General features: G+C 53.6%; 1 protein-coding gene across 1 annotated transcript; it reads left to right on the forward strand.

The window, feature by feature from the left end:
- Positions 1–587: 587 nt before the first annotated feature.
- Positions 588–12,183, forward strand: LOC308611336 (BCL-6 corepressor-like; the record flags this gene model as incomplete). The annotated part of the gene is made up of 4 exons (XM_081260159.1): positions 588–861; positions 2,263–2,449; positions 8,106–8,331; positions 12,168–12,183. Exons 2-4 carry the CDS (start codon positions 2,272–2,274, stop codon positions 12,181–12,183), a joined length of 420 nt encoding a protein of 139 aa, XP_081116285.1. The 5' UTR covers positions 588–861; positions 2,263–2,271.
- Positions 12,184–13,108: the final 925 nt, after the last annotated feature.

Here is a 13,108-nt window from a genome sequence, read left to right on the forward strand (position 1 = left end):
AATCAGGAAATGACTCTTATCTGTCTACTTGCCCTCCTTCACTTACCCTGTCATTTATAACCTTGCAACCAAGTGATGAGTAAAGACAACGATCATAGAGCTCTCTCAGGTTAATACTGCCACAGCTACATTCCCACTTGGTGCAATTTTAAGATTTGGACGTTTGGAAATGTGAGATCCTTTCCCAAATCTTTGGCTCACTCATTCTGTTATTCTCACCCCTTAAAAGGATGCAACCCATTTCCAGGATCATGATTTCCCTTTTTTTTTTTTTTTTCCCATGTTTTTTTAAAGCTAATATTGTGTGTCCTTATGTTATGGGCCACCTTGGATCCTTTATGGAAACATGTGAACATATATTAAAAAATAAAAAAGTAAAATATGGCCCTACAGCCACACCGGGATTTCATTGCCCTGAGAGAGGAGTTGGGGTGCATCAGTGACTTCCACGAAGCCTATACTTTCAAACAGGCTCCGGGCCAGCCAGTTTCCGGCTTAAGCAAGGAGAATGTTCCAGCGGTAACCAACAAGGAGAACCTGGTGACGCCAGTCTCGACTGCATTCCTGGAGCCGACCCTGGGGAGCGACGGCTCTGCGGTCACGTTCGGGAAAACCCAAGAGGATCCCAAACCATTTTGCGTGGGCAGTGCCCCACCGAGTGTGGACGTCACCCCCACCTACACCAAAGACGGAGCTGACGAGGCAGGATCAACCGATGGCAAAGTTCTGAAACCGAAGCCATCTAAGCTGGCAAAGAGAATCGCAAACTCCGCTGGTTACGTGGGTGACCGGTTCAAGTGTGTCGCTACCGGACTGTACGCAGACTCCCGTCAGCTCAGTCGGGAGGAGCGGGCATTGCAGGTGAGCCCCCACCACCCGAATTTCAGGAGCCTGACCAGTTGTCAGGTTTTTTTAATGTGTGAAGAGGAGGGGCCGGGGGTATGATAGGGCAGGACACTGGGCTGATTTGGTTAATGAAGCTTAGGATAATTTAAATGTTTGAAATGTATCCAGTAAGGGGACGTAAGTGGATACTTTAAGTTATTCTGTAGATTTTAAGCGAACTCCACTCGAATGCTGATAACGGAAGTTTTTTTTTTTTTTTTCTTTTTGCGGTATGCGGGCCTCTCACTCTTGTGGCCTCTCCCGTTGCAGAGCACAGGCTCCGGACGCGCAGGCCCAGCGGCCATGGCTCACGGGCCCAGCCGCTCCGCGGCATATGGGATCCTCCCAGACCGGGGCACGAACCCGTATCCCCTGCACCGGCAGGCAGACTCTCAACCACTGCGCCACCAGGGAGGCCCGGAAGTTTTAATTATTGCAAAGGATGTCTAAAAGACTGCATGACATTTACCTATCAATCGCTTTGATTTCTCTGCCGTTACTGTACGTTAACAAATATACCTAAAAGCGCTGCTTAGAATGCCTTACGTGATACTTGGTGGAGGTGTGTAGCGGCCGCATGTCTGTGAGATTCGTGCAATTTTTTTTTCCACCCAAAAAACAAACAAACAAACAAAACAAAAACACAAACCTTCCTTAATGGGATAGAGTATGTATTTAACTTGCTAGTGAATGATAGATGTTGTATAGGAATTTCCTTAAGATATTTTACTTTTAATTAAAACACAAATAAAGCCAAATTGTTTTGCAATGTTAAGAAAAAAATTGGTTTATGCTTATAAAAATGGCTGAAGTTATCTAAATGATCCATTGAGTGCCCATTTTAATTACATAGATGGAAGGATTACAAGAGGACAGTATTTTATGTCTACCCGCTGCTTACTGTGAGGTCAATTCTTCAAATTTTTATTACTAGAATCTTCCATAAACCTTTTGAGTTAAATTTCATTTCCAAATATACAAAGGGAAGTTTGTGGGCCATGGTCGTCTTTATTCACTGTGCATTTGTTTTCTTTTCTGTTGTGTTTTTGTTTCGCTTTCTTTGCGTTGTGTTTTTGTTTTGTTTTATTTACCTTCGAAAGAGAATGTCTGTCTGTATGCCACAGTGTATGTATGGCTATATATACACACCACATATATCTCTACATACGTATGGCTTTACGAATAAAGAGTGTGTGACTAGTTACACATAGACACTCTTACGTTTTATCGTTCAATTTTAAAATATCTCAGTTGTATCATAAATTGTGGTTGGTTTTGGGCAAACTTTTCTTTGAAGATACTTTCCTTTAAGGTAAGGGCAGTGAAATAGCTTTGGTGGTAAGGTGTGTCTTTTTTCCATCTCCGTTCTCTTTGTAGCGTGCAGTGATGCGCTTCTCAGAGTTGGAGATGGAAGAGCGAGAAGGTGGCCACCCCTCGACCAAAGACTCCGAGGTGCGCAAATTCAGCCCCGCTGACTGGGAAAGGCTGAAAGGAAGTCAGGACAAAAAGCCAAAGTCGGTCACCCCGGAGGAGGCCATTGCCGACCAGAACGACAGTGAGAGATGTAAGTGAACCCAGGCGGCTCGCGTGTGGTACCACGTCGGTGGGAACGGGGCGGTTCCGCTCCCAGTGCCGAGGGAGGTGAGAGGAAGCAGTATGCTTCCGACGGCCCAGCGTCTGGGTGCTGGCTGTTCGGAGAACGGACTGCTCTGGCCACCCTTCCCAGCTGTGGATTGCAAGGCTGGCTGTCCTTTTGAGCGTTGCGGCATCCAGGAGTGAAGCACCTATGAAATGCTGTTCCTGGCACGCATCTCCTTTTTCCGGAGCAATGCTAGTCCTGTAGTTAGTAATAGTCTGATACAGTAGAGCAGAGGAATGGCAGTGCAGGACCTCCGGCGTAGCAGGTATGTGTTCTGTTGTGTAGCAGGTACGGACACGGGTTTTTGGTAGCAGTGGGATGACACTTGCAGCCAGAGCCAGACCCTCCAGAGTGACAGTCTCCTGTGGGAGGGAGTGGAGAGTACTCGGACTCTCCCTCCAGAGGCAGAGGTTTCGTTCACGTGCGATGAGGGCTGATGAAGGCCCCAGAGAGATGAGCATCATTGTGTTCTGTGGAGGCTCGTTTGCAGTCATGAGGAGCTGACACCACGCTCCCAGGCCGTGGGATCAGCGAGGCCGTTCTTCCCACCAGACGGCTGTGTTCTGTTCTGGAGGCCGAACTGGAGAGAAAGCTCGTGTTGGCCTCGAGTCACACTCTGCGGTCCCCTCGGCTGCTCCCCCACTGGGGTTGACTTCGGGCTTTGCCCTCGAGACTTCCTGGGCTAATGAGATGCGTTGGCAGCAAGTGGAGGTCTTTCTCCCGCTTTCTTCAGTGTGCGTGCTTGTGGCCTGTGGCCTGCAGCCTGCTCCGGACCCCAGAAACCTCACCGGTGATGGTGAGTGAGGGCACCTAGGTGAACGTCGAGGACAGGGTGGGCGTGCAATCCTCCTGAGACGGGACAGTCGGGGGTGGTGGGCACGTTTGGGAGGCCCAGGCCCTTGGACCCAGTCATAGGGTCGGCGTTGGCCCGCACGCTTAGGTCGTGGGTGCCTGATGCAGTTCGGGAAAATTGTGGTCAGCAGCAGCGTGTGCTTCTCTCTGCTGCTTGGAGCACTGCCCTCCCCCAGCTCATCTTTGGGGTCAGACAAAGGCCTGTGGCCAGGGTTCTGGGTAAGCCACACCGGGACCGGTGTGTCCCACGTGGCTCCCGTAGAAGGGGATTTCTGGGGCTAGTCAGTGGCGGCCTTACCCGAGGGATGGGGCTCTTGATGTGCCTGGAGTAGACGATTCCGAGCTCCTCCCCCTCGGGATTGGAATGAAAAACGGAGGGTCCAGGCCACCCTGGAGTGAAGCAGCAAGAAGGCCTCCCTCCTTGCCTGTGCTCACAGCTGACACGCAGCCCTTACCCTCCTGAGTGGCCTCATAACTCAGCTCCTAGGGAAGTTTCTCAGAGAGATGTGGTAAAAGTGGGCAAGGCCAAGTTCACGGGGATGCACTTTTCTGAGGAGGGAATCTGCCTGTTGCGGGTGGATGGTGAGGGAGGCTGGAGGAAGGGAGCGGGCAGTTAACCGGCCTCGAGTCTTCTCGCCCTTTTCTCCAGCAACGTGGCCAAACCCAGGGTGGCCGCTGCCCTTCATGTCTCAGTGGCCTCACCCACCCTTCTTCCCAGAGACGTTAGTGTGCGTCCTTCCCAGTCTTTCCTGCTGAGCGTGGAGACGAGAACTCGGTGTGGCTGATGGGGAGCAGGGCCTGAGCCCCAGATGATTCCGAAAGCCCCCTCCCCCCACCGCCTGCCTCCAATCTCAGACCGACCGACGGGTCTCTTCCTGGAGCACCCGGGACGTGGCCCAGTGAGCCATGAATCGCCACCATGGGAGGGCAGGAGAAGGGTTGGGGAAGGTGAGGGGCTCCGTTTGAAAGGTTGGGGCAATGGAGGTGGGTTCCCCACCCACCCTCTGTCTTGTAGAGACGTGGGGTTTGTAAATAGCTGGTCAGGAAAGGTCACCTGAAGGGGCCACTGTTCTTACTGCAGCCTCCACGTCCAAGGCCCAGCAGGTGTTCATTCCATTCAGCTGGATATGAACGGGCCTTCTTGTTCTTGGGCCATCACGTCTTCAGCTGATATGGGCTCAGGTCCTTCTCATGGGTGTCGGTGTGGCCGAGAGCCGAGCTGTGAGCACATGGGAGCTGGGGCGGGGATTTGGGGCGGGCATGGGTCCCAGAGAGGGTCCAGGACGCCTTCAAGATGCCTTCCCCCTTCTGAGGCAGCCCCTACCCATGGAGGGCCCAGGAGCTTCTAAGGTGGTGGGTGCTGTTTGCACGGCCCTGGTTGTCCTGGCGCGGGTGCATCTTGTTGCTAGGGGTTGTTTAAAAAAAGGAATTAACTTGAAAACACAGTGGCCGAGATACTCATTTATTCTTTATGATCACATGGGTGGCTGAGTGAAATTTTTATTTTGGAAGTTCACCAAATGAGTTTGGAGGTTCCTCAGACTTGGAAGTTCATCACTAGGAACCCTCAGTGGCATTTGAAGATGGGGCGGGGCAAGGAGGCATTGGTCCCTTCCTTCTCAAACTTGGAGTAACCATCTCCCTTGCCAACCACTTGGCTGGGACAGGCCTAGGTCCTGCTCAGTGGCAGTGCCTGGCCAGGAGCTGGAGGAAGCCTCAGTCAAGGGGCTTCATGAAACTTCTTTGCTCAGGGAACTTCTCTTCCAGCTGAGCACCTGCACGTTTGTAAACTACTTTGGAACAGAGATCCCCTGCACTCCTTCTGTAGCGGGTGTAACTTTGAACAAGGTTAGCCCTGACTGGAGGTGCTATTACAGTTAAGCTACAGAGAAGGGGATTTTAATCCTGGGGAGCCTTGCAGCGACTCAGAACCCTCTCACCTTGTTTAGGCCTCACTGGGCATGGCTCAACAGTGGTGAGGGTGCTTTGTTGCCACAGTGACTTGTAAATGTTGCTGTGGTGATGCTTCTGTGAGGTGATGCTATGGTACAACCATAATGAATTTGGGATATATGTGCTGTGAGTCATAGGACCATGCTGCAGGGACCACGTTCACATCTTGCTTAGACTGGGTGACCAAGGGCACATGGCTTCCCACTTTTAGAAGGGCCAAAAGTAGCAATGATGGCAAAGCCTGATGGTTAGGATCCCCGTGCATCTATTTATCTCCCCATCTCTTTTGCCCTCAAGGGTCATCCTCGTGTGGGTCGTGGTTAGAACAGTCTTTGAGAAGCTCCAAGTGACACGGAGCCTCTACCCCATAGCTGGTGGCCATGGGCATCTTGGGCAGTCGGGGTGGGTGTCCTTCAGGGTTATTACTGGCCTGGGTAAGGTCACACTAGCGTAAGGTCTTGGGGGGCCTTAGCTGAGGGGAATTGAGATCTTTGCCCTAAAAGGCTCTGGGGTTGGGGGAAGGGTGGATGGACCTAGTTTGGAAAAAGAAACTTTCAACTTGGACATGGGGGTTCTTACTGTAGCCCTTCCATCCCTCCATGGATCCCCTCCCACGGAGCTTTTAGGGAAGGCTGATTGGACCAGAGAAGTCCAATGGTGTAACCAGCAGGGCTCACCTCTTAAAATTTCCTACATTTCAGGCCTGAGATTCAGGCTGGTCTGAAAGTCTTGGCATCTTTTGGTTAAAGGGATTTTTCCAGCCTTTCTCTGTGCTGAGCCCGGCCCGTGATTATGAAGCCCACCCTGGAGGGAGGCTAGCAGTAACATTCCCACTTTTTTTTTTTTTTTTGCGGTATGCGGGCCTCTCACTGTTGTGGCCTCTCCCGTTGCGGAGCACAGGCTCCGGACGCGCAGGCCCAGCGGCCATGGCTCACGGGCCCAGCCGCTCCGCGGCATGTGGGATCTTCCCGGACCGGGGCACGAACCCGTGTCCCCTGCATCGGCAGGCGGACTCTCAACCACTGCGCCACCAAGGAAACCCAACATTCCCACTTTACAAGTGAAGGGGGCCGAGTTGTAAAGCGGCGCCATTCCTGCCCGAGTGTTTAAGAGGGTCACAGAGCAGCCCGAGTGAGAGTTGCAGCACGCCGTCTTCACCGGGCCTGCGGTAGCCTGGGCTGCATCACCCGTAAGCACAGGCCAGGAGTTTGGGGTTTCTCCTGCTGCCATGGCAGGAGACCCTCGCGGTTGGGGTGATTCCACCATTCCGGCAAGACTAGATGGGGATCTCTCCCACCTTGGGATACCCTTGGAGAAAAGCTAAGTGTGTTCCACCCTTGAGAACACAGGTCAGGCTAGCCCAGGCCAGGGTGAGGTTCATCCCCACAACTGGCTGCCATTAAATGCTGGGAATGCTCCCAAGAGAGGCTGATCAGGGGACCAGCCTGCTGAGCAGAAGTGGGAGTGATACTTGAAGTGGTCTAGGGAGAGGAGGAGGAATGCGAGCAGCATGTGAGGGGTGTGTCCATGATTTCATCTAGAAAAACGGGCTGTGGGAGCTTAGCTCAGGTGTTAACGAAATACCAAACTCATACACCCACCCCCACCCCCGGCCGGTGATGGACACAGGGTCATCTTCGGGGAACTCTTTAACAGCACAGTGATCATTATGGAATTATTTGTGTGTTAGAAACAATGTGACTAGCAAAGCAGTTGAACTGTTTCTTTGGCTAGAGCAAAAGTGAGGAGTGATGTTAGGCTGGGGTGATTGGAGGAAAAGCCCTAAGTGGATGCTAGATTGAGCAGAGGGGCAGGAGCAACACAGGCGGAGCTGAGGTGTGAGTACTTCAGCCCTGCCCGCCGCACCCCCCCACCCCACCCCCACGAAGGGGGTTGGAGTCTTGTCTTTGAAATGTCCTTAGATGCTTGTTGCCTGGGAAGGAAGGCGTGGAGACGTGCCAGGTGGGTGACTGGTGTCACTGTGGGCCTTCTTCCTAGACAGGAAATAGGAGCAGCCCCTCGATGGCAGTGAAATGCTTTCCCCCCACGGGTGTGGAAAGAGGACAGACGGACTTGTAGCAATCTGGTTGAGTTCTTTGAAATTGCCCTTGACCCTTGTGTGTGCACCAGGAAGCCTTTCCTTTCCCTTTGCCAGGCTCCTCTTGCCTTGGTCTCCCCAGCTTCCCAGCCTCCCACCATTCTTTCCCTACCCTTTTTCTTCACCCTCGCCCCTGCTGACCCAAGTGAACATTGGTGCTATGTCTGTGTAGATGGCAGTTGGGGGCTATTTGGTCTCTTGATGACATCAGCCTTTTTTGTTGACTAGCAGCTGTTTCCATAGTCATTTGTAGCTCTGCCCTGATTGGTTGGATCTTACTGTGAGGTCACTCACCCCCCGTTGTAGCTCTGCCCTGATTGGTTGGATCTTACTGTGAGGTCACTCACCCCCCCTTTAAAAGTAAGCCACCTTGGAGAGTTAAGCAGTTAGGGAGTGATCTCACATGCCTATAGACGGATGGTGTAGATGCCTCACCTTGACCCTTGAAGGATGGATTGTGAGTGGGCTACGCGCCTCATTTTCTGCTTTCTTTGCTGGTTGTGTTCAGCTGTCCTTCCTTTGGGACGTCTTTCTGAGGGTTTTGTGCTTGCGGCGTGTGAGGCCCCTGGTCTCCAAAGGGGGGTGGTCTGTTGGTAGCAGATTGCCTTGGGCGTGGGGGTCCTGCCTGCTCCTGGTGACCTTTGTTCCCTCCTTTCCGGGTTGTCTCCCCTCCCCTAGGGGAGTGTTATGATGGAAGCAAACCTGACCGCTTTGAAGCCCCAGAAGACAGTGATCTTCCTGAGGATATGGACACGGAGCCCCCCAGAGAGTCCCCCGCCGACCAGGCGGCCCCGGACGCGTCACGCAGCCCCACCCTCCGGCTGAACAGAAAGCGCAAGGTGTCTGGCAATAGGAACCACACTGAGACCACTGTGCTCCCGGAGGACTCTCTGCTGAAAGCCAAGCGGAGACGGGTCTCCAAAGGTGAGCTCGGTTTGGCTTCGGGCCCGCAGGGCACCCTACGGAAGTCCTGGAGCGGAGCAGTGGAAAGTTCCAGTCCCACCCTGGATCCCTGGGGGGAGCCACTCACACCTCCCCACCCCCCACCCCCATCCCACCCCCCACCCCCCCAAAGCCAGGTGGCGGGGCTGGAGCCCAAAGGTGGCCAAAGGCAAATAGACCCCCTCCCGAGACTTGGTGACAAGTTCCAGCCAACACAGTGAGCACACCCCTCCCCTCCCCCACCCCTGTTAGTGATGTGTAAGACAGTTTGTTCCCCGCACCACCACCCCCACCCCGGGGGGCTTCTTCATTAATTTGTAGTTATTTCTCCATTAGCTGACTGGCCTGAGAGGGAAATGACAAACAGTTCCTCTAACCACTTAGAAGAGCCACATTATAGTGAGCTGACCAACCTGAGGTGTGCATTGAATTAACAGGGCTCCATCCCAGAAAGCAGCGCCGCTTGCTGCACCTTAGAGAACGGCGGGAGCAGAGAGCAAACCTGGCCGGCAGGGCAGGAAGGAAGTGACCCAGGAGGTTCAGCCTGCGGTCACCCCCCAGGGCAATAGCATCTCCGAAGAGAAACCTGGCAGGAAAAGGGCAGAGGCCAAAAGCAACAGCAGCTGGTTGGAGGAGTCCCTTAAATGCAGTGACAATGAACAAGGATACGCACGGGGCGGGGGGCGCTCCTGGAGGGTGGATCACCCGCCCTCTGTGGGAAACGGCCCTGGAGGGGACCTGAGCGCCATCCAAGTTGACAAGAGTAGCGTGTGGCGAGCGGGGAGTTTTCTTCATGAGGTCCTTTCAGCCTGCACACTTCCTTATGGAATGGACAGTGAGGCGGGAGCTCGACTTCCTGGGCTGCTCCTCATCACCCAGCCCGCGGCTGGGCAGGAAGGGAAGTCTTGGGTGACCCCGGGCGCTTGTCAGTGCCCTCATTCCAGCCTCAGGCTGTCCCCAGTCGCCCTGTCCCGAGCACCCAGGCCCCCCACGGGTGGGGACGGGAGCGCACGAAGGGCTGGCTTCTGCCCTCTCTTGTGGCCCCTTGAAGCGACTTGCCATTTGGCGTTTCGTGGGTTAGCCTATTTGCCGGTTGAATGTGGGATGATTAACATATTAGCGCTTTGAAAACATAATTGGTATATCTTTAAAAACTGAAGCTGCTCCAACGATCAGTGCTAACAATGGGCTTTTCTTTCCTCACCGGCTACAACTGTGTAACGCCCGCTGCTTTTCCCCCTGACAGATGTGCTGTGCATGGACGAAGAAATGGATTGGCAGCCTTCGCCCCTGCCGCAGAAATACACCGACAACAGCGAGAAACCATCCGGGAAGCGACTGTGCAAAACCAAGCATTTGATCCCTCAGGAGCCCAGGCGGGGCTTGCCGCTGCCAGGGGACTCCTAGGTGGACAATGCGGATGGCAAGGTACCTCTTGCCCCTGGCTCTCCCCCGCCCCCTGGGCCCGTGCAGGCACATCCCGCCTGCCTGCTTCTCTGCTTCTGGGGACAAAGCTTTCCTTTTCCTGAACCCCTCCCCCCAAAACGTCCCTGCCCCTTCCTAGGGGACGTGTCTCCTGGGTGGTGGTGAAGTTTCCAGCTAGTAAAAATGCAACCCCTTCCTCGCGCCCCGCCTCCCCCAGACTGAGAGGAGGAAAAGTGCTTTCCTCCACTCAGGTTTGTAACTCAGGGAGGAGGCGAACCAGGCAGGTGGAGGAAGGACAGCCTGAAATGTGTGCGCTGCCTGGTTTCGTGATAGGTGACCGTCCGGAGATTTTGAAAGCGGCCTGAGCCCAATTCCGGCTATGATCTTTCGCCGGCCAAGCAGGACCAGAAGGCCTTGGACTGTTTGCAGCAATTGTTACCAGCTTCCCAGGCCTCGCAGCTGACATGGTCAAGCTCCCCTCCAGAGACCACCCAGTCCCGCCCGATGCCACCGGAAGCGCGGAGACTTATTGTCAATAAGAACGCGGGCGAGACCCTCCTACAGCAGGCCTCCCGGCTTGGCTACGAGGTGAGCATCCTTGTGGGTGCCCCGGATCAGGATCCACCGGCTGCTGCTCCTTGGGTGGGGGACACACTGGCTGGGGATGGGGGGCGGGTCTCAGAGCCCAGCCCCCTCCACGTGGCGGGCTGGGCTGGGTGTTCCAGCAGGGTGTTTGCGTTGGCTCCCGCTCACACTGCGGGCTCTTTGGTGGCTTGTTCAGTCGTGGTGTGAAAAGAAAGGCAGGCCTCTCTGATGTTCCGTTCCCGTTCAGGCAGGCAGGCTGCTTCGGCCAGTCTGGCTCACTTATCTCTGATATAAAATCTGACCTAACCCAGGGCTTGGCGACCAGGGGAATTTTAATGAGCCCTTTTGGATTCTGAATAGCAAGAAGGAGAGTAGGAGAGTAGTTATTAGCTCTACTAACTTGTGCTGTTTGGGGCAGAGTGATGCCCCTGTGGGGTAGCGGGTGGGAAGTGTCTGTGCAGAGTAGGGGTGGGAGTGGGGCAGACCTGAGCAGTCTCTTTCTGAGAGGGCACGGGAGCCGAGGGCTGATGGGCGGGGAGCAGGGCTTGAGCCTTGCACAAAACTCCCTGTCCACACTGCTGTATCCCAACCCAGCACGGCTGATGACAGTGATGGCCTCTATTGCTAGAGCAACATAGAAAGATAGCTGATATCTGCCTAAGCCCGTGTGATCTGTAGTAACTCCTTTCACCCTTTTAACATGTTCACTTGGGAGTAACGCGTACTAGCCCACTCTCGGATGAGGAAACTGAGCCTCAGAGGGGTTAGCTGATACCCGTACAGGTAGCAATCCAGCAGTGCTCCACAGCCCACCACGCTCCTCAGCAAGACTGGCTCACACTGGAATTGCCCTTTTTACAGTTCAAAACCTCTGTGAGACAGATGACTCTCCATGCCCTGTGCAGTTCCCCCACCATACTTGTCAGTAGCAATTGTGATGTAATAGCCCACAGGGCAAAGGCATTTTTCTGTGCTGGCATCAGCCCTCTGGGAGTTGAATGGTGACAGTAAAACACGGTTCAGCAGGCTGAGCGTGGAGGTGTGGCTGAGCACTGGGGTGGCAGGACCCAGGCTGGCCCGGAGCCCTGGCGCCCACACCCTCAGCCAGCTCTGTGCCCCTGTCCCCCGTCTCCCGTCGTGTCCCCCCACCCCGGTCCATAGTGCCGTGAGCCCTTGGAAGTGTGCCTGCCTTGGCCTTAAGGCATGACTGTGGGTGGGAAGTTGGAAACACTAGGGCTATGCTTAGTTTGGGGTGTTTTGTTGTTGTTGTTGTGGGTTGAATGTGCTGTTGTTTATATCTACACGTCTCTTGGAGACCTCTCCATTAGCTAGAGAGCACTTTCTGGTAGTTAGCGCAGTTACTTGCAGGTGAAGTCCAAGGAGCACCCAGTTGGTTTCCCAAGAGCTGAGAGCGGGCGCCTAGGAGGACAGAGCAGATGTTGCACATAGTGTTGAGCTAGACACCCCCGTGGTTGAGAAGATAGTCTCCTTGCTTCCAGCAAACGCTGGAGGTGGGGGGGAGACCCCTAACCCCAACTTTTGGGTTAGGGTTGAGAAAGTAGACTCCCGCTTCCAGCAAATGCTGGAGATGGGGGGGCGGGGTGCTGCTGCACCCGGCGTGGAGGGCGGGGCTCCGAGCCCCACCTGTGAACTTGGCATCATTTCCAGCAGCCTCCCTTTGGGACCAGAGAGGTCAAAAGACCCTCGTTGGTCCTCTAAGACAGTTTCCATTTTGGTTTGGTGGCTCTGAGGCCTGGACCAAGGGGCACTTGATGCATCCTTTTTTAGGTTACCTGGCCTTTGATTGCACAGGAAGCCTTGGGAATGTTTACGGTGGGATTTGTTTTTTTCTTCAAATGTAAATTTCAATATGTAGATTCCACACATCACCAGTGTTGATGCTGAACATTGTGACAAGTAGATGAACGCTTTCAACTTTGAATCCAACTTTCTGGGATTTCTCTGGGCAGAATTTTAAATGTTGGGATGAAGGCCCAGTTGGGAGATGTGGCAGCTTCAACCTTTTCAAATTGAAGGACAGTTTGCTTAAGCAGATAAGGGTGTGGTTTGGGAGGGTTTTCCTGAAGTTTTGTCTTCAGCATTCTTGGTTATTTTCTTCTGCTTAGCCAAAGATACCATGTGCAGTATAAAGGCTGTCTGAGCTTTATGTCATGATAATGTGGTTCTAGAAGTTTAGAAACACACTCTGGCTTCAGATCCGAGTTAAATAGATCACTTGCGTGGCCAAAGACCTCAAACCTTTCCCTCCTGGGAAAAAGGCTTCTATTTCTTAGGCTAAAACGCTAGTGTGCAACCACATGCTTGTGCCTTTAGCGGTGATGGTTAAATTTTCTATGAATTGAATAAGTCATGTTTTTTAAAAAGTTAATGAGGCATTTAATTAACTCACAACGTCGGGCTTATGGCCTTTATGGTTACATTTTGCGGGTAGTGGCATTCGGCTTATAGCCGCTGAACAGAGAGCTGTCCGACAAAAGCAGTTTGACTTTGCTCTGGAATGGCTGGGCTGCCCTTCAGACACTCCCGTTTATTTCTAGCGGAGAAAATAAACCAAGGAATGTGTTGCGTCGACAGACTCGCCCCGCCTCTTCACCTTTCAGTTAGAGAAAGTGCTGGTGGCGACGGTTGCCATCCATTTAGAGGCCATCACCCTCTTAGCTAGGAGAGTGTAGTTAGCCCACTTGACCCCCAACAGAGAAGGCCTGTGG

This window comes from Mesoplodon bidens, assembly GCF_964165515.1.
Source record: "Mesoplodon bidens genome assembly, contig: HAP1_SCAFFOLD_960, whole genome shotgun sequence".
Classification (NCBI taxonomy): Eukaryota; Metazoa; Chordata; class Mammalia; order Artiodactyla; family Ziphiidae; genus Mesoplodon; species Mesoplodon bidens.